The sequence below is a fragment of the Physeter macrocephalus genome, chromosome 13 (assembly GCF_002837175.3).
Source record: "Physeter macrocephalus isolate SW-GA chromosome 13, ASM283717v5, whole genome shotgun sequence".
NCBI lineage: Eukaryota > Metazoa > Chordata > Mammalia > Artiodactyla > Physeteridae > Physeter > Physeter macrocephalus.
The window spans coordinates 82,946,699-82,965,848 of record NC_041226.1 but is presented as its reverse complement, the minus strand read 5'-3'; the positions used below and the strand labels follow the sequence as shown (position 1 = coordinate 82,965,848).

The window sequence follows — 19,150 nt, the reverse complement described above, 5'->3', positions numbered from 1 at the left end:
TCGCTGCCCCCCCCCGACAGGCGCGCCCCCCCCCAGCCAGCGGTCAGGACCAGGGAGCCCGGACGCCCAGGAAACGGACGCCGGCCACGGCCCGCACGCTCCCGCCCGGGTGTGGCCTCGCCTACCCTGTGTGCCCCGGGGGCAGGAGCACTTGTAGGTGTTGGTGAGGTCGATGCAGGTGCCCCCATTCCGGCACGGCTGGGACAGACACTCGTTGACCTCCTCGGAGCAGTTCACGCCGTGGTAGCCAGCCACACACTGCAGGGGGACAGCGAGGCGGCGGGCCTGTGGCTCAGTGAGCCCCCCGCTCCCTGTGCAGGCTGACGGGGCCCCTGAGCTGCCCTCTCGCCCAGCGAAGCTGGGGGTTCCTCCCACTTGGCGGACCCAGATGGAGACCCCGGGAAGGGCCCCAGTAAGCTGCAGTTTACTACCGGCCAAGGTGGCTGTTAGACCCGGTTCCCCAGCATAGAGGTGGGGGCCTGGGGGCAAATCTGGGGGAGGGGAAACCCCGTCCCATTTCCTCTTCCAGGTGCTGCCGCGCCCCCCCCAGAGGACAACTCCTCCAGGCAGTCTTTCCTGATTACCGAGCCCTCCCTTAATAAGACTGAACGTCGTACAGGTCTATGGGCTTGGTCTTCCCGGCTGCACCGGCTCCCAGCCCAGGGCCCAGCCCTCGACGACACTCACACCAGACACGCGCACCCTCACCAGGGACGGGTCCCCACCTCGCAGGAGTAGCCACCAGGGTAGTCGGTGCAAGTGGCCCCGTTCTGGCAGGGGCTGGGCGAGCACTCGTCTACCTGGTCCTCGCAGTAGCTGCCCGTGTAGCCCGCCTGGCAGTGGCAGTGGTGCGTGTTGCCCACGTTCATGCAGAGCCCTCCGTTCCGGCACAGGTGGGTAACATTGATGCCTGCGGGGGACAAGGTGGACGGAGCGTGAGGCCCGGGCTCCCCTCCTGACAGCAAACCTCCTGACCTCAGAGGACAGACGCCCGGGAGTTGCGGGGAGACCCGGGCCAGGTCGGGACACGGCCGGTTACCTTGCTGCCACGCGGCCACCTCGCAGGAGACGCTGGGCACGTCGCAGTAGAGGCCGGTCCAGCCACTGTGGCACTCGCAGCGGTACAAGGCGTTGGTCTGCCAGCACCTGCCGCCATTCTTGCAGGGCGAGGAGTCACACCAGCGCACGAGGTTCTGGGGACGGCAGGGGGCGGCCTCGCTCGCAACGCCCCCACCCGCAACTCCCAAGGGGCCCATCCCACCTGGCAGGGGAGCACACGTGCGCCAGAGAACCTCTCGCCCGAGGTGGCTCGTGACCCCCTCTTGCAGAAATGGACCCCAAGGCCCATGGGCCCCCCGCTCAGGAACCGCCAGGGGCTGGGCTGGGGGTCCCCGCTCTTGCTCCGGGCCCTCAGTGAATCCAGACCACCAGCTGCCTTTCCTCGAAGGAAGATTGTTCTTAAGAAGTAAACAGCTCTTTTGTAACCGATGTTTCATGTGAAAGTCTTCGGTGACTATAAATCTCTAACACCTTTACGTATCTCCTATGAAAACGCCGGCTTTTAGCCGTCTTGCCCCAGATCAGGCGGCCCTCGTTCTTGCTCCATAAACCTCTGCTACCTGAGTTCAAGTTCCCCTCCGACTCCTTACCTGGCAGCTCAGCCCAGATCTCCGGGAGCCACCCCCGCCCCCTGAGCCCGGCCCTCTCACCCGTAGCCCGGGGTGGCGGAGCCGGCTGGGGCTGAGGCGAGGGGCATCCAGCGGTGTGGCTGTGACGCTGAGTGGCGGGCACTCACCTGGCAGTTGAGGCCAGTGTAGCCCTGCGGGCAGGTGCACTTGTAGGTGCCATAGCTGTCGTGGCAGGTGCCACCGTGCAGGCAGGGCCGAGAGTCGCACTCGTTGACGTCGTGCTGGCAGTAGCTGCCCGTGAAGCCTGGCGGGCACAGGCAGGTAAAGGAGTTGATGCCGTCCACGCAGGTACCGCCGTTGAAGCAGGAGCTGGAGGGGGGTGGGCGGCGGGGGGGCGGTGGTGAGCGGGGGTGGGGGCAGCAGGACCCTGCCGAAGCAGGTACCTCCACGCTGGCGTCTCCCCCTCGAATCAGGGTGGCCGAAGGGGTCTGAGTGCCAGGACAGGCCAGGAACAGCCTCCCTGAGGTCGGCCGACAGGAGTCCCAGGAGGTCGCCAACAGAGGACCAGGGACCTCAAATTCTCACACCACGTCATACTCCCTTCCTTTGCCGTCTTATAACTCACGCTGAGAGGAGCTCCGTTACACACGTGGCATATAGCGGTTAAGATAAAAACAGGCAGAAACCAGAATTGCACAGACAACACGGGAGACGGTTATGTCAGAAACCAGGGATGGGCTTCCACACTGAGCTTCCTGTCAGCCAAGGCAAATAAGGAAACAAGATGGGTTACAAGGCCCTTGGTCTAATAGAAGGAGGAACACCAGTCCTTCAGGATAAACCACCAGGGTTCCTGCTTCTAAGTCACACGGGTCAATGGACAACAGCTCTCTTAGGAGGAACGGCATCTGAGTCAACCCGACTGGCGCCGTGTGCCCACCAGGCAGACACCTGCTCGGTGCGCAGGTTGCCGGGCACCGCGTGGCCCCGCGGCCCGTCTGCCTCCCCACGTCGGCCTAAGGCCCGGCACCGCCCTGCACGGCGCCCATACCGGTGGCCGCGGCCCCCACGCACCTCTCCGTGCAGTCAGGCGTGTTGTTCTCACAGTGGATCCCGCTGAAGCCCGCGGGGCAGGTGCAGGTGTAGCTGTCCACGCAGTCGGTGCAGTTGGCGCCATTGCGGCAGGGGTTGCTGGCGCACTCGTTGATGTCCTCCTCGCAGAAGGCGCCCTGGAAGCCGGGCAGGCAGTCGCAGAAGGCCGTGTTGATGCCGTCTGTGCAGGAGCCCCCGTTGTGGCATGGGTCTGGGAGGGGAAGGGAGGGCAGGCCTGACGGGCGGGCACCACCCCCGCTGCCAGGGCAATGGAAGCCGCGGGGACCCCGGCACCGTCCCCACGGTGTCCGGCCAGGAGGCCCTGGCCCGGCAGGCTGCATCACGGGCTTGGGGTCTACACCCCTCCACGTGTTCCCGGTCCCAGGCCACAAGGGCGGGGAGAACACCCGGGCTTAACAGTGAGACCAAGCAAGGCTGCAGTCAGTCTTCCCTGCTCGCCAGGGACGCCAGATGAGATACTCGGCTTCTCCGGACGCCAGGGTCATGTGAACCAGGGGTCTGAGAGCCCCGCTCCTCAGGGGGTCACGACAAGAATAAGAACCACGCCAAGAATAAGGGCAGGCAAGGCCCTGGGGGAGGAGCCCTGGAGTCTGGTGGGGAGATGCTAGGATGGGCTTAAAGCCTGCAACCTGGCTCCAGAGCCTCCAGAACCACGTGGGAACGCCTCGCTGGTCAACAGCAGCCGCCCACCCCAGCACTTCCTCCGGCCCCTGACCCGGCGCCCTCCTGGAGGGGCCCGCCGGCCAGCGCCAACCCTGCACCCGGGCGCGGCCCCGCCCACTCTCCCACCCGACCCCGACGGGCCCCCCGCCCCGGGCCCCCCGGGGAAGCAGGTCTGAGCATCTCGGAGGTGGGCGGGGCTGGCCCGCCACTCACTGGGCCGGCAGTCATCGACGTCCGTCTCGCAGTTTCGCCCCGTGTAGCCGGCCTGGCAGTGGCAGCGGTAGCCACCGTTGGTGTTCTGGCAGGAGGCTCCCGCGCGGCACGGGCTCTTCACGCACTCGTTGACGTCAATCTCGCAGGTCTGCCCTGGGGGAGGGGGAGAGGGGGCTGTCAGCTCAGCCCCCTCCCCACAGGACTCTCCCCTGCCCCCCCAGGAGCAGGGCCTCTGCGGCCACGGGATGGGCCTCTGGGGGCGTCCCGGGAAGGAGGGGCTCTCCGACTTGCTGTCCCCCGACGCGGGGCCGAGCAGGACGCAGACGTTCAAGGCTGGGAGGGCTCTGCAGCCCGCTGGCTCATCTCCAAGGACGGGGAGCTCACTACCTCTCGCCCTACAGATGCCCAAGCTCCCCGGAGCTCCCACCCTCCCCGTCCCAGCGCCTCCTGGGCCCGCTGGCTCACCCTGCCAGCCCACAGGGCAGGCGCAGGAGAAGCTCTGGTAGTCCTTGGACTCCTTGCACTCGCCGCCGTTTCTGCAGGGGCCGGGGGCACATGGGGCCAGCACCGCCTCGCACGCGGCTCCTGAGGGGAAGAGGCACAGGCGGGGAGCCCCGGCCCGGAGGGTCAACGCCCCGGGGCGCCACCTGACGGAGACCTCTGCGGCCGCCGCCCGCGGGTGCTTCTACCACCAGAGCACATCAGGTTGCCCCGCGGGGGGCATACGGCGTGGCACTGGAACCCCCGTGAGCACCGGGCTGAGTCAGGACCCGAACACAAACCAGATGATCCCCTCTGCCCCGCGACGGGCTGTGGGGCACAGCCTGGGCCTCACCCCACCGCAAGCGCCAGCAGCAGGGGCTGCGCTGGGACTGACGCCCCCACAACGTCCCAGGGGTCTTGGACCTGCTCTCAGCCTCACGCCCCCTCCTCACCTCCTGGTAGCAGAGGGCCCTGCACGGAGCCGGCGGCATGGGGGCTAATCCAGGGGTTCTGTGTCAAGGGCAACAAGTGCCCAACAAGTGCCCAACGCAGGAGGCCACTGAACAAAGGCTGTGACAGCAGGAGGCGAGCCCTCGCTGCCGGGGACGTGCCGGCCTCGGCCCCGAGCACGGGCTACTTATCAGGGGAGCAGCGGGTGAGGTGTCAGGACCCCTGGGACGGGGATGGGAGTCTCGCTAGACCCCCGTGCACACTGGGTGACTTTTCCTCCCTGAAAGCCCTATGCAGGGCTTCCTGTTTACAGCCCACGGGACTGAGTCCTGAGGCCGCGAGGAAGCGTTATCTTCCCCGTGGTCCATTATCTCCCCGGCCCTCGGGTGTGATTGTCCAGGGCCTTTCTTTCTATCGGTTTCCACGGCGACCCGGGCAGGCAGGAAATTCGCTGGAGTTTCCGACAATTGTGCAGAGGGAAACAGGAAGCGGGCAGACGGGAAGCAGGTCAGCACAGGCCGGCTCCTCCCCGCCGGCCCTCCAGCCCCCAATGTCAGCGTGTCCGAAAGGGACTCGGGTGAGCCCTGGGCGTGGAAGCCCCTGGGCGGCCACCAGGGGAGAGTTTTCTCACCGGTGCAAGAGAGAAAGTCCAGCTCCCCAGCTCTGGTCAAAGAAAACACTGCTCTGGCCATGGGCCGCCCGATGTCGTGAGAACCACGGTCACGGGCCCCAGCCCGCCCGCCGGGGCCCTCTCCGGACCGCTGGGGGCCACAACCGTCCCCAGTGGCAGCACCCTCTGCCCATTCCCCGTGGGGCTGGTGGCCCTAGTCGCTGTGGACTTTTATTTTTTAACACTTGGCAGATCTCTTCCAAGGAAGGGACCATATCTCGCGATGCCCTTGGCCAGGCCAGTGGCAGAGGCTGAGATGCCCGGGGACGAGTCTCCCGCCGCTCTCAGCGGGAACAGAGGGCTCCTTGTTTCCCCACACAAAGAGGGCCCGCCATCAAAGGAATCCCTCAGGCCCGGCCAGCGGATGGGGAGGGCGGCCTGGCCCCCGGGGGCCCGAGGCAGCGTGGACGTTGGGCCGTGGAGGCCAACAGCCCAGGCCCAGCTCTGCCACCAAGGGGGCCACCTCACCAGAGAAAATACTCGGGACCTACTGATACTAAAACTTCCTCCCAGGCACCCGGTATTTTGTGGGCTCATCTGGCAATGACACCTGCGGGGCGAGGCCCTAACGTGGCCAGGCCCAAGTACACGGCAGAGCCTTCGGGATGCCCGCCGAGCAATGCAGACGAGGCCAGCCCCGAAAGCCACCGCGTACCCCTCAGGCACCACTCCCACGGGCGGCCCAGGCCCCGCCCCCACCTGTGTAGGGCAGGAGGCAGTTGCACTTGTACCCAGCCACATCATCGATGCACGTGCCCTGGTTCAGACACGGGTTGGACGCACACTCGTTGATGTTGGTCTGGCAGTTGGGGCCTGGAGAGGGAGGGACAGCAGTCAGTGTGGCCGTCACCCTGGGTGCTGTGGCCAGGTCCCACCTGGTGTGGAGGGAGGGCCCCGCGCCGAGCCTGGGGCCCGGAGTCAACGCCAGCAGGTCTGCACCCCCCGCCCCGCCCCAGGGAGGGAGCCGCCACGGGTCGCGGTGGCGGGACCTGTGTCCTGGCTCCGCGCTGCCGCCCCGGGGGCCCGCCCTGCACCAGGAGCCCCACGCCACTCACCACTGAAGCCTCCCCGGCACGCGCACACGTAGCCGCTGGTCATGTCCTTGCAGGTGCCCCCGTTGACGCAGGGGTTCGACTCACACTCGTTGTTGTTGATGTCACAGTTGGCCCCGCTCCACCCGGGGTCACAGTCACACTTGTACCTGCAGAGGTGACCACACGGCAGCTCAGGTGTGGCCCAAGAGGGGAGGGCCTAGGCTGGGGGCCCTCCCCGCTCTGCCACCGTCCTATGATCTGATTGGACGGAGGCGCCAGTCCGCTCTGACCCTCGGAGTCCTTTGAACACCTTTAAATAGCCCACCTTGCCCAAGAAGGTGGTGAGGGTTTGTTCAAGCAGACTGGGGACAGTGCCCAGTTCAGGGCAGTGGTCAGAAGGCCCTCCACCATTCACTCGCTGCGTGGCCCCGAACGGTGTGCTTACCCTCTCTGTGCCAAACGGGGGCATGGGGTCCCTGCCCATGTCATTACGTCCCTGCCGGGCACATAACGGTGTCAGAAACCAAAAGTAAGCTTCTCTACGCTCTAATATCGACGCCACGTACGTAGGGGGTGTCCCACACCACGCAATCCTCCAGCTCTGGGGACGCCAGCTGAGCATCCCACAGTTCATTTCTGGCACTAGCTACCTGGAGTCAGCGCAGACCCCACAGATAGGGCTCGCTCCCACAGGACCGGCCCCAAGTCAGACACTAACCTGAAGTCCCAGGTTGTCACCTGTACTTCTGAGCGAACAGCTATGAATCGGACGCCTTCCTTGTTGCTAGAATGGCTCACAAACTCAGGAAAACAGTTTACTTACAAGATTCGTGGTCTATTACAAAAGGGGAAACTCAGGAACAGCCCGATGGAAGAGATGCACAGGGCCAGGTACGGGGAAGGACTCAGAGCTGCTCCCGCCCCCCTGCACCTGTTCACAGACACCTAAGCTCTCTGAACTCCTGCACTTCGCATTTTTATGGAGGGTTCCTCACACAGGCGTGACCAATTTAGATCACTGGCTGTTGGTGGTTGACTCACCCTGCAGCCCCTCTCCCCTCCTTGGAGGTCAGGGTGGGGCTCAAAGATCCAACCCCCTCATCACACGGCTCCCCGGCACCCAGCCTCGTCCTCAGGTGTGCTCGAAGGGGGCTTTGACGAGTAACAAAAGATACTCCTTCCACTTTTATAGATCTGAGTGATTTCAGGAACCAGGACAAGGACCAGAACAATCACCTCATCACGCCGCGACGTCACAGAAACCCTGCCTGAGGCCACGACACAAATGTGTTTCCCGGGCGCACACTGCGGCCCGTGAGCACGCAGAGCCCGGGGCAGCGCTGGGCACAGACCAGGAGCCGAGCGAGTGCCCGACGGCAGATCCGTTCTTGAGGGGCGCCCACCCACTCGGCCCGGGGCCCGGTGCTGGCCAGTCCGGGGCTTCGCGACTGCCCCTCCCTGGCCCGCCAGCCGCCAGCCGCCAGCCCCCGAGCGGGCCGTCTCCCTGGGCCAGGGCTCCCGAGGATGCAGAGTGTGGGGCGGCCCCATACCCGTTGAGGCTGTCCCGGCAGGCCCCATGGATGCAGGGGTTGCTGCTGCACTCGTTGACCTCGGACAGGCAGGTGGGGTCGTGGTAGCCCTCGGGGCAGCGGCAGGTGAAGCTGTTGACGCCGTCCTCGCAGGTGCCGCCGTTGTGACAGGGGTTGTCCGCGCACTCGTCGATGTTGATGTGGCACATGCTCCCTGCGGGCGGTGGGACGGGCTGTGGCGGCTCAGACACTCACGCCCACCCCCTCCAGGAGGGAGAGTGGGAGGGGTCTCGGTGAGCGGGTCCCAGCCCTCGGGGCCTCGGTCTCCCCCTCCGTGAGACCCCCTGCCCAGGTCCTTCCGAGGCGCAGACTCCCACCCACACAAACTCCCCTCCCCGGGCCCAGGGGCCGAGCTGGCCGGCGAGGGCTGAGGCCCAGGAGGCCCCGGACACCCTCAGGGCAGAGGGCCGTGGAGAGAAGCACGTGTGCCGGGAGCCTGGCTCTGCTCCGGGCCTGCCGGGCCGGCTCTGACCGGGAACGAGAGCCTCAGGGATGCCCGCCCGGTGCCGGCCGGAGCCCCGATCCTTCCGTGGTCTCCGCCACCGTGGCCAAAGCCGGTGGTCTGCCAGCTGGGCCCTGGGCGGTGGGCGGCCTACACCAGCCTGCCCCCACGGTCCCCAGACCTGGCCCGTCCCGGAGACCCTGACGCGTGAGCACAGCCTGGGCCCGAGGCGAGGCCGTGACGAGGACCGGGGGGGGACGGGGCCCTGCGGGTCCCCGAGCCCCGGGTGGCTCACCTGTGTAGCCCGGCTCACAGACACACTCGTAGCCGTCAATCTTGTCCAGACAGGTGCCCGAGTCACAGGGGCTGCTGGCGCAGTCGTCCAGGTTGATCTCACAGTTGGGTCCTGGCGGTGGGAGGCAAGAGGCGGTCGGTGCCCGCCCCGGCCGCAGCCCCCCGGCCGCGGCCCCCGCCGCGGCCCCGGCCAGGCACCTGAGGTCCCCTTGAGGCAGAAGCAGAGGTAAGCGTCGTCGCGGTCCTGGCAGGAGCCCCCGTGGCGGCAGGGCTGGCTGTGGCACTCGTTGATGTTGGTCTCGCAGTGGTGGCCCGTGTAGCCCGGGCGGCACAGGCAGGTGAAGGTGGCGACGCCGTCCTTGCAGGACCCGTAGTGGCAGGGGTCGGGGTCGCACTCGTCAATGTCTACCTCACAGTGGGGCCCCGTGTAGCCTGCAGGGCGGGGCCGAGACGCTAAGCGGCGCTGCTCCCCGGGCACGCGGCCGTCCCGTCCCAGGACGCCACCAACCAACCCGGGGTCGCCTGCGCTCCCGCCGGGGGAGACCGGGGACGTCTGGGGACGGCCCCCGCTGCCCGGGTCAAAGCCTCACCTTGCTCTGGGCCCCGGGACCAGAGGCCCCAGAACGAGGGGTCCCCTTCCCAGCCTCAGCTCCCGGCTGCTCCCCCTCCCCGGACCCGACACGCCTGCCCTCCCTCCCTCCCCCCGCTCGGCCTGGCAGCGGGGCGGCCCGCACCTTCCGTGCACGCGCACGTGTAGGTGTTGGGCCCGTCCAGGCACTTGGCGCCATTCCTGCAGGGCGTGCTCGCGCACTCGTCCACGTCGTACTGGCACAGGTGCCCGGTGAAGCCTGCAGCCGGGGAGAGGGACGGCGGTCGGACACGATGGGCGCGGTGGCCCCACCGCCAGCCAAGGGCAGCGAGTGCCTGGGAGGGCCCCTTGAGGGCGCTCTGGCGGGGCCGGGCAAACCCCCCGTTCTCTTCTCGTCCCCTTTCAGCTCCCGCCTTTCGGGTCACACGCCTCCCGCTCCCTCACACAGGGGCCTCTGCCCCAGACTGACTCCGGTTGCTATGGCTACAGCCTCGTCGGGCTGAGAATCGGGTTGCCGGCTCGGTGTCTGGAACAGCTGATTTGCATCTCGGGAGATCCAAGGCTCTGACCCACACCACCTCCCCGGGCCCGGCGTCCCCCAGCCCCCAGCCCTCCCCTGGGACAGACTCGGGCCCCCAAAGGCTCCTTAGGCCCTCCTGGGCATCATGTCCACGGCCCGCTGGCGGAGACGGGCGGCCAGGGCAGGCCAGACCTCCTCCCGTCGAGGTCCCTCAGGGGTTGGCAAGCGCTCCTGCTCCCAGGGACCCGCCGGCAGGAAGGAGGGTCGCTGGGGCCCCGGCTCCCCAGCAAGCTTGGGGGCCAGGACCCCCTGCCCGACCCAGCCTTGCCCACTGGGGGAGGCCTGAAAACACCCCACCCACTCCCGAGGCGAGAGTCGGCAGTCTCCCACCCAGCCCCTGGGGGACCCAGCCCGGCGGCCTCACCTGTGGGACACTCGCACACGAACTCGTTGATCTTGTCCAGGCAGCGGCCGTTCTGGAGGCAGGGGCTGCTGGCGCACTCGTCCGTGTTCACCTCGCAATGCACGCCCTCGAAGCCTGCGGGGAAGGGGCGGTCACGGGGTGCGGGGGGCCGCGACCCGCCTCGGAGGCCCTCACCGCAGCTGAGGGCTCGGGACGCAGGAGGGAACAGCCCGCCCCCTCCACGCCGGCTCCCCGGGGCGGGCCCAGCCGCCCGGCTCCGGCCCGCCCTCTGCCGTGCCCCACGGGCCCGGCTCGGCCTCCCCGGGTAGCCGCCGGGGCCGCGGCCTGGGTGGGCGCGGAGGCCGGGGGCAGAGGCGATGCGGCCGCGGCGCTCCCCGGGGTCCGTCGGCCTCGACGCGGCCTCCCCACCGCCGCCGCTCAGGCGGTGCCCCCGGCGGTCGGGCGGGAGGCCGGCCGCGTACCGGGCATGCAGATGCACTGGAACTCCCCGATCTGGTCCAGGCAGGTGGCGTCGTTCTGACACGGGTTCGACACACACTCGTTGACGTCGATCTCGCAGCGCGGGCCGGCGTAGCCCTGCAGACACTGGCACTCGAAGGAGCCCAGCGTGTTGATGCACTTGCCCGCGTGCTCACAGGGGTTGGCGCCTGGGGGGGCGGGCGCGGCACGGTGAGGGGCTGCTGCGGGAACCCTGGCCTCCCGGACGCTCTGGGGCGTGCCCGCCCCCCCACCAGACTCTTTGCACCAGGCTCCCCGGCGCCCCGGCCGCGCCCCGGCCGCCCCGTACCCAGCGAGCACTCGTCCACGTCCTGGCTGCAGGCCGGCCCCGTGTAGCCCGAGGGGCAGGTGCAGATGGCCTTGCCGTTGACGGGGTTGGTGTCGCAGTTGGAGCCCTCGTTGCAGGGGTTGCTGATGCAGGCATCGTTGAGGTGGCACAGCAGACCTGGACACGGGGCGGCGGTGGTCAGCCGAGGCGCTGCCCCCTGGCCTAGGGACGCGCGGGCTGCCCACAGCCGGGCTCCACCCCCCCCAACGCGCTGTGCCACTGCTAGTGACCCCGTGGCGCGTCCCATGACGCCCGAGCCACTCCGGGAGGTTCACTGCCAGCAGCCCTGACGGCGGGCGACGCCCCAGCCCCGCCAGCCCCTTCACCCCCGAAAGGCCCCTCCCGGGGTCACCCCCACAGGCCCGGCAAAGCTGCAGTCCGTGCGTCTGCGCGAGGCCACGCCCGCGAGCCCTGACCCGAGGGGGCCCGCCGCCGGGCGAGGGCAGAGAGAACCCGCCTCGTCGGCGCCCACCTGTGCGGCCGTGGGGACACTCGCAGTAGAAGGAGGCCACGCGGTCGTGGCAGGTGGCGCCGTGGAAGCAGGAGGCGCTGGCGCAGTCATCAATGTTCTCGCTGCAGTCCTCGCCCGTCCAGCCGTTGACGCACACGCAGGTGTAGCCGCCGTGGGCGTTGTGGCAGGTCCCGCCGTTCTGGCAGGCGTTAGGCATGAGCTGGCACTCGTCCACGTCCTCGGTGCAGTGCTGACCTGCGGGGGCCGGGACCGTCGGGCCGGGCGGCGCCTCCAGACCCTCCGCCACAGCCGAGACCCGCCCCCTCGGGCGCGGGGGCCCCCTCCACCAGGAAGCCCTCCCTCACGGCTCCTCCGCCTGCCGCCAGCCCGAATGACTCCTTCCCCCGCACCCCTGGCGCCAGAGGGGGCTCTCATCTGGCTGCTGTGCAGGCACAGGTGCACCAGGGTCCACGCTCGTCTGTGGGCGGGGCCGGCGTCCTACCGGCCAGCGTGCCCGTGTCCTGCCCAGCAGCTGGGCTCAAACTGGGGACCTGATTCTGGCTCAGGGCTGCCCGGGGCCAGGCTGCAAAGGGCCCGCACAGACCAGCTGATGCCACAGCTGTGCCGGCTGCTGGGGCGGAGGCCTGAGCGCCCGGCGGCGGGGCAGCCCCAGGCGGCTCCGGAGTCCTTCCCGGCCTGGACCGGGTTCTCGGCCCCGCTCTGGCCCGCCACGTGCGTGTGCTCCAGCAGCGGTGGCGCCCACCCAGGCCTCCCCGGGCGGGCACCTGTCCACTCCGGGGGGCAGCGGCAGTTGTAGGTGTTCACGCCGTCCACACAGGCGCCTCCGTTCTTGCAGCTGTTTCCTGGACAGTCGTCGATGTTTGCCTCACAGTTCTGGCCGGTGAAGCCTGTGCGGCAGGGGGAGCCGGGGGCCCGGTCAAGCCCCTCCACGGGGCCGGGCAGCGCGTGTCCCGGCCCTCCCCTCCCCTCTGCCACGCTCAGCCTGGCCTCTGGCATCTTCCTCGCTGCACCCACGACACCCTGCTCTGGACAGAGAGCCGCCCCTCCACGGCCTACCCTGTGACGCCCGCCGCCTCACAGCCCCCGGGGTGCACGCCCCACCCTTCCCACTCCTGTGCCCAGGACAGGCGACACGTTCCTCTCTAAGGAATCGTTTTGTAAAGAGCCAGCTGAACAGACGGAGACTCAGGATCGCAGGGTTCTAGAGGTTCTGCTGTAAAAGACGGTCTGGGTAGTGGCTCCGGTAACTGGGCACTGCCTGCTGGCTCGCCCCACGCTGGGGGTTCTCTGCAACACCCCCGTGTGCGGCCACAGATAACCTGCCTTGCCGGGGCTGCACTGGGCCCGGGGGCCCCCCGAGCAGGGAACCGGAGCGGGGAGACGGTGGACCCAGGGGGGCAGTCCTGGGGGGACTGCAGGCGTGGCCCTTGGCTCCCCAGAAAGAGAGGCGCGGGCGGGGCCCACCTCCCCCGCCAGCCCGGGCCCACCTCTGCAGCACCAACTCCGCGGCCAGCCGGTTAGCCATTAATGCATTCAACTCCCGCTGGTTCAATGATCAACCCAGAAAGGGGCGTCCGGCAATAGCCCAACCTGCAGCCAGTTACTGATTAATGCTCCTCCCGGGGTGCCTTTGGACTCCCTCCTGCCCCTCCCTCTGAGGCCCCCGCCCGGGAGCCTGGAGCCCTCACTCCAGACCCGCTGGTACGCGGTGGGCCGAAAGTACTGCTTCTCCCCGGCCTCGGAGGGCGAGCTCTAAGGCAGGATGGGTCTCGCCTCCCCCATCCCAGGTGTGTGTGCAGCACCCTCTGGCCGGCCCCCCGCTCCGCCCACCTCCACGGCCCCGCCTGACCCACGCGGCCAGACACAGGGCCCCAGGCCTGGGCTCCCGCAACCACCAAGAAGGCACCTGAACCCAGAACCGGGGGGCACGCCTGGCCCAGCCCCCTGTACACAGCCGAGCAGGCCAGCAGCGCCGCGGCAGGCAGGCAGGCGGCGAGGGGAGCGCCACTGACATGCAGGAAGTGCGTGCGCCCGGCGTCCGCACGCAGAGGCGGCCGCTGCAGTGACAAGGCCTGGGGCTCGTGGACGTGGGCGGGCAGAGCACTTCCTCTCTGCAGGGGCCGAGCTGGGCCGCGGCAGCGTGGGGGCTGGGGCGACCCTCGGCTCACCCCTGGGCCAGCCAGGCCCTGGGCTCCCCTCCAGCACCCAAACCCCAGCCCCACCTCCTCATCCCCCGCCCCCCTCCCGAAACACCCCTCCCTTCCTCGTTCCCGCCCGACTGCCTAACCGCCAGCGCGCAGCTGACGAGAGATCTTCAAACCTCTGTGTCTCGTCGTTACTAGTATTTTTAGATCACCAGCACCAAAACTGACTCAGATAAAAACTACAGTGGCACGTCTGGGACGCACAACAGGCAGAGCGGAGCTGCTGGGGGCTGGGGGGCTGTGCCGTCACTGTCGCCCCACCGCTGGGAGGCCAGCGGGGCCAGGAGGAAGGGCCGCCACTGGGGCAGGCGACACACGAGCCCCAGCCTCACTGTCCCCACCTCGGGGAAACGGGAAGCCCGGGGGCCGCGTGCACGTGGTCCCGGGGAGCTCAAGGTTCGGGGCTTCCTGAGTGGCCTGGAGAAGGCCGGGGGCAGGGGAGGAGCATCGGGGGTCATGGGCCCAGCTTCCTGGTCACAACGGACCCGTGCCCGGGCAGAAGTGGGTGGGCGGGTGCCTAACGGGTGGCCCCCATTCCAGACCCGCCCCTACACCACACCCAAGGCTGCCCTCCAATCGCCCGCGCTCAGTGGACGTCCACCCCCAGGCCCAGCCTGCCCTGCTCCAGCCCTGTGCTCCCTCCACCCTGGGCACCCCCGGCCACCCCCAGCAGGGGCCAGCGAGCGGTACCTGGCAGGCAGGCGCACTCGTGGGCGGTGTCCCCCGTGGGGCGGCAGGTGCCCCCGTTCTGGCAGGGGGAGGGGCTGCAGGGCACGTAGGGCAGCTCGCAGTGGGGGCCGGTGTGGGTGGCGCGGCAGGCGCAGCGGTAGGAGCCGACCTCATTGTGGCAGGTGCCACCGTGGTGGCAGAGCCCGGGGTTCTGGCTGCACTCGTTGATGTCCTGCCTGCAGGTGGGGCCGTGGAAGCCGGGTGGGCAGCCGCAGATGTACGAGGCCTCGAAGGGCAGGCACTGGCCACCGTTGGCACAGGGGTTGGAGGCGCAGGGGTCGGCCTGCTGGCATGTCTTCCCTGGGGGGAGGGGCGAAGGGGGTCAGCCGGCCTCCCTGCTCCCCGCGCCGGACCGCCCCAAGAGCCGGGGGCGGCCTCCGGGCACCACGGGGGAGGTGCCAGCCGGCGACGGACCCCACGGCGTCGGCTCCTGACACCTCAGGACCCCGACGGCTTAGGGGCTGAGTGACCGTCGTGGGATATGCACGCGGCAGGCGCCCCTCCAGGGCCCGTGTTCTTAAACTCTGGTGCCCGCAGTGACACCACGGCTCCTGCAGGGGGGCCTGCGCTCCTGGCAGGAGGGAACTGGGAGTCTCCCCTTTGCTCACAGAGGCGGGCAGGGGTGGGGCCCTCCAGGGCTGCAGAGGAGAGTGGGGACCCTCGGTTTGGGAGGGGGGCTCTGCGCCACTTCTGGATCACGGACCCCAACAGCCGAGCAAAGCCCTCCCCAGCCACCCAGGCGGGGCCGGCATCTGCTGCGCGGGCAGCGGCGGGAGGGCCGGGGCCTGCCCACCCCTCTCGAGCGCCACAGCCCCGTCTCCCGCCGGCGTCCTCACCTGACCAACCCGGGGGGCAGAGGCACTTGTACTCGGTGAGAGTGAGCAGGTCACAGGTGCCGCCGTTGAGGCAGGGGCTGGCGAGGCAGGCGTGGTCGCGGGGCGTCAGGCACAGCGGCCCCGAGAAGCCCAGGCGGCAGCGGCAGGCGTAGTCCACCAGGCCGTCGCGCTCCACCGTGTGGCACGTCCCGCCGTTCTTGCAGGGGGCGCTGAGGCAGGGGTTGGGCGCCTGGCATCGCTGGCCCACAAAGGCCCCGCTGCAGCTGCGGCAGACACACCGGGGCGGTGAGTGCCCGCTCCCCAGCCAGCCGCCCGCCGGCAGCCCCGGCGTCGGTGGGGCCCCACCCCGGGCAGCGGGCACAGCCGGGGGCGGCCCCTCCAGGAGCGAGGGGAAGTTCTGGGACCCGAGGGGGCGGCGGCTGCCCCATATCACTAGTGCGCCAAGCGCCCCTGAACTGCACGCTTTTAAGTGGTTAATTTTATATTAGGTGAATTTCACCTCCATCAGGAAAAGTGATTACGTTAACTGGAGAAACTAGAGACCAGAGTGTTCGGTGGGCGCCGGCGGAGGTTTCAGAACTCACGGAGGCATCTGTGTGCACCCCGGCAAGCCACCGAGAAGGGGACCACACGGGCAGACGCGGCCGTTCTCTGCCGAGGGGAACGGTGCTCTGTAAAATCTTTAGTTTCGGGGGCCTGCCTGCTTTTTCTCCTCTTCAGCTTTTCGGTAAGGACGTGCGTTATTTGGTTAATAAAAGAGTTCACAGCGTTTTTTCTTTCAACATCGATAGGATGGCAAACGTGGAAAGGACTGCCAACACGACGCGGCCTGGCCTCCCATTTTCTCTGCGACGTGGAGTTCTTTGTCAGGGGTCTGATGCGTTGGGGACCGTGCTGGTCGGCACCCATCCCCCCCCCCCCCCCACGTAGCACCCAGACACGGCTTTTCCCTCGTGCGGTCAAGGCTTCACGACAGGTGTCCACCCCATGTCAGCCAGCAGCAGAAACACCCGCTGCCCAGCTGGAGAAGCCTGGCTCCAGGAGCGCCGCCCTGGCGGGCCGGCACGCTCCCCGGGTACTCACTGCCCAGGCTGTGACTGGGGCAGGTGAGCCAGGAGGGTGGCGACCTGCCTCCCCTGCCCCCAGGCCTGGTGCCACGCGTTCCCTGCAGGGAAGGGCTCAGCGCCTGCCATCCCCACCCCAGGGCCCCCTTGGCCACCTGTCGCCTCGGCTTCTGGGGGCTGGGCCATAAACGGCCCCCGCGAGGTCACCTCGCGGCCTTGCACTCGAGGAAAAGTCTCAGGAAAGGTTCTGGGACCAGCCAGGCATCGCTCTTCCCAGCGGCAAAGCCTCTGAGGTGGAACGCTCCTGGCCTGGCCCCCAGTCTGTGGCAGCCTGAGAAGGCAGCCCCAACGCTGGGCCCACAGCTCTGGGCACCTGTGGGCGGGGCCTCCTCCTACCCGGCGGGGCAGCAGGGGGCGCTGCCAGGAGCCTGGGGCCCCCTGGACGAAGAGAGGGCCCCCCTGAGCCCAGACCATCCCACCTTCCAGAGCTCACCAGAACCCCTGCCCCCGACAAATGCCAGCCCCCCACTCCCTCCCCTCCTGCCTGCCCTGGGGGCTAAAATCAAAGCTGCACAGGGAAGAAGGGGAGGGGTGGCCCCTGGAGAGGCCCTTCCCCAGGGTTGGCGGTGGCAGTTTGGGGGGGCCGGGGTCTGTGCGTTTCTCAGCAGCTGGGCTGCTCCCCTGTCCCCGTGGCCTGGGAGGCATCTGTCTCCCTGAAGCCTTTTATCTGTGGCCGTGGCTTGGGTAGGGCAGGCGGGGAGGACGCAAAATGGCCACTCCGGCCCACCATCTGTTGCCAGAAGCCAAAAGTCCCAAACCAACTGGCTTAAAGAAAACCAGCTGCCCTCCGGGAGGGGTCCAGGGGAGGTAACTCAAGGCCTGAGCCAGCCCGCTCAGGGAGTGGGGGGCTGGCTGGCTCCTCGCGAGGGGCACAGACCCCAGCACGCGGCCCCTGTGCCTCTGGCGCCCTGGCACCTTGGCTCCTGCAAGGCCACACCCCGGAGCCTGGGGAAGGCGGTGTGACCCCCACTGTGCATGGATCCAGTTACAGGCCGCCTGGTCCCCAACGCATCTGGCACTGGGAACCCAGAGCCCTGCGGGTGGGAGGGGGGAGACCCAGGAGGCAGCACCTCCGCCACCTCTCAATGCTCTCCATTGTCAGGCAGGAGCTGGCCGCAGCTCCCACTTGGAGAAAAGGCCCTTTCTTCTTCCCCAGCTACTGACGGAGCAGGCAGGCGGTGGGTGCTGGACAGAGGGTGCTTGGCCGTCAAAGCGGGATGAGAGCCAGTCCTGTCCACGCCCCCCTCTCGCCTCTGGGCCCTGCCCCCATCCCGCCAGCTCCCAGGGGAGGCAAGCCCACCCGCACGGGCAAGATGAGGCGGGCCTGCCCCGTGGCTTTGAGGGGAATCCACGCAGGGCTGCCCAGCGCAGTCCTTCTTGTAGGCGAGGCCTCCGTCATTGGTCCCGGGGGTGGGGGGGGCACCCCGGGGCCTGCCACCACTAGAGCAGTCCCCTGCTCGGCCGCGTTCCCAAGTGGACCAGAAGGGCCCACTCGGGTGCACACCCCTAGACCCTCCAGCCATGGGGCAGTGTGCCCCTGAACCAACCGCCCTCCGCCCCATCCTGAATGGGGAGCCTAACGTGGAGGACTGTGGGAGAATCCGCCTGGACCGGGAGCATCCCGGCCAGTGAGGCTGTGTTGTGCTGGGCCGGCAAGAGGGAAGACGCACCCAGTACATCAGGCGTCGGCAGCGCGGACAAAGGGCGGCTGGGGAGCAGGTGCGCCTGTGGCTGGGTACGCGGGCAGCAGCTGCTGCCGGCCCGGGCGCGGCGGCCGCCAACCCCAGTGGGCGGGGCAGGAGCCGGGGGCCCCTCTGTGGGGGAAGGCGGCAGCTGAGGGGGCCCGTTGTCCTCCCCACCCCCGCCCAGGCCTGGCGGACGCTGCCGTGAAGGCACGCTGCCCATCCGGGCCGGCTCCGGGGCTGGGCCTGGGCCTGGCCGCCATCCACCAGCACCCCAGCCAGGGGGTGGGCGGGGCCGGAGGGAGGGGCAGCCTCCGGGGGTGGGACTGCCGAGGCAGGTGTTTCGTGGGGTGTGAGGTACGAGCAGGGTCTGGCCAGGAGCCTCAGCTCGGGGGGAGGAAGCCCTGAGCCAGGCGGGCAGGATCTGGGCCTGGGGCGGCGGGGGACGGCGGAGCAGCTTGCAGCCAGTCCCAGAGGCCACTCCCCAGCGCCCGTCCCCCCAAGTTATGTCCCTGCTCTGGCCAGCCTCCAGCCATGCCCCCTCTGTCCCCTGGACCCGTCTGCACCTCTCTCCTACCCTGGCTGTAGTGCTGGGCTTCCTGGGGAGACACCCGCGGCACCCGCCCGTCCCTGAGAAGGAGGAGGGCCCGTAAGGCTGCTCAGGCATGGCCAGGGCCACCGGCACCAGTGAGCAGGCCCCTCACGGCCATTCTGTCCTCGACACCTGTCCTGGCAGGTCAGTGTAGGTGCCCGGCGGGGACAGGTGCCCGGGCTTGGAGAGGGAAGTCACACCCAACACCTGCCGTGCGATTCCAGGCCAGGGGCCGTCGGGGGCCGTGTGGAGAACCCGAGACGGGGGGCACGAGCCTCCTGCAGACTGGATAGGAACCACCCCTGGCACCCCGGGGCCCACGACGGCTCCCCGTTCCTTGCTCCCCTCCTGAAGGAGGTCACCCCAGCACCTGTTCCTCCGCTGGCCTTCTCTCCCACCCACACCAGCCTGGCCGCCTGGGCGGGGTGACCTGTCCTGGCCCACCCTGGCCAGCGGCAGGTGAGTGACAGGTCGGGCTGAAGGCCCCAGGAGAAGGGCTGCAGAGGGGCCGGCTCCCCGCCCCACCGGCTCCGCCCGCACCCCACGCCTCCCACCCCACCCCGCACCCCCACG

The 19,150-nt window shown here is 68.8% G+C and overlaps 1 protein-coding gene across 1 annotated transcript in view; it reads right to left on the bottom strand.

Annotated features, from left to right (window-relative positions):
- The window catches only part of NOTCH1 (notch receptor 1), a 55,239-nt gene that overhangs the window by 11,722 nt on the left and 24,367 nt on the right, over positions 1 to 19,150 (bottom strand). The window contains exons 3-22 of the mRNA XM_024126410.3: positions 15,180 to 15,442; positions 14,305 to 14,643; positions 12,175 to 12,297; positions 11,411 to 11,644; positions 10,900 to 11,055; positions 10,574 to 10,759; positions 10,113 to 10,226; positions 9,314 to 9,427; positions 8,778 to 9,011; positions 8,581 to 8,691; positions 7,805 to 7,997; positions 6,276 to 6,421; positions 5,920 to 6,033; positions 4,083 to 4,202; positions 3,618 to 3,770; positions 2,703 to 2,931; positions 1,796 to 1,997; positions 1,040 to 1,193; positions 726 to 910; positions 126 to 258 (exon numbers count right to left, since the gene is read on the bottom strand). Of these exons, the coding sequence (XP_023982178.1) occupies positions 126 to 258; positions 726 to 910; positions 1,040 to 1,193; positions 1,796 to 1,997; positions 2,703 to 2,931; positions 3,618 to 3,770; positions 4,083 to 4,202; positions 5,920 to 6,033; positions 6,276 to 6,421; positions 7,805 to 7,997; positions 8,581 to 8,691; positions 8,778 to 9,011; positions 9,314 to 9,427; positions 10,113 to 10,226; positions 10,574 to 10,759; positions 10,900 to 11,055; positions 11,411 to 11,644; positions 12,175 to 12,297; positions 14,305 to 14,643; positions 15,180 to 15,442 (3,503 nt within the window). The remainder of the gene's footprint in view (positions 1 to 125; positions 259 to 725; positions 911 to 1,039; positions 1,194 to 1,795; positions 1,998 to 2,702; positions 2,932 to 3,617; positions 3,771 to 4,082; positions 4,203 to 5,919; positions 6,034 to 6,275; positions 6,422 to 7,804; positions 7,998 to 8,580; positions 8,692 to 8,777; positions 9,012 to 9,313; positions 9,428 to 10,112; positions 10,227 to 10,573; positions 10,760 to 10,899; positions 11,056 to 11,410; positions 11,645 to 12,174; positions 12,298 to 14,304; positions 14,644 to 15,179; positions 15,443 to 19,150) is intronic.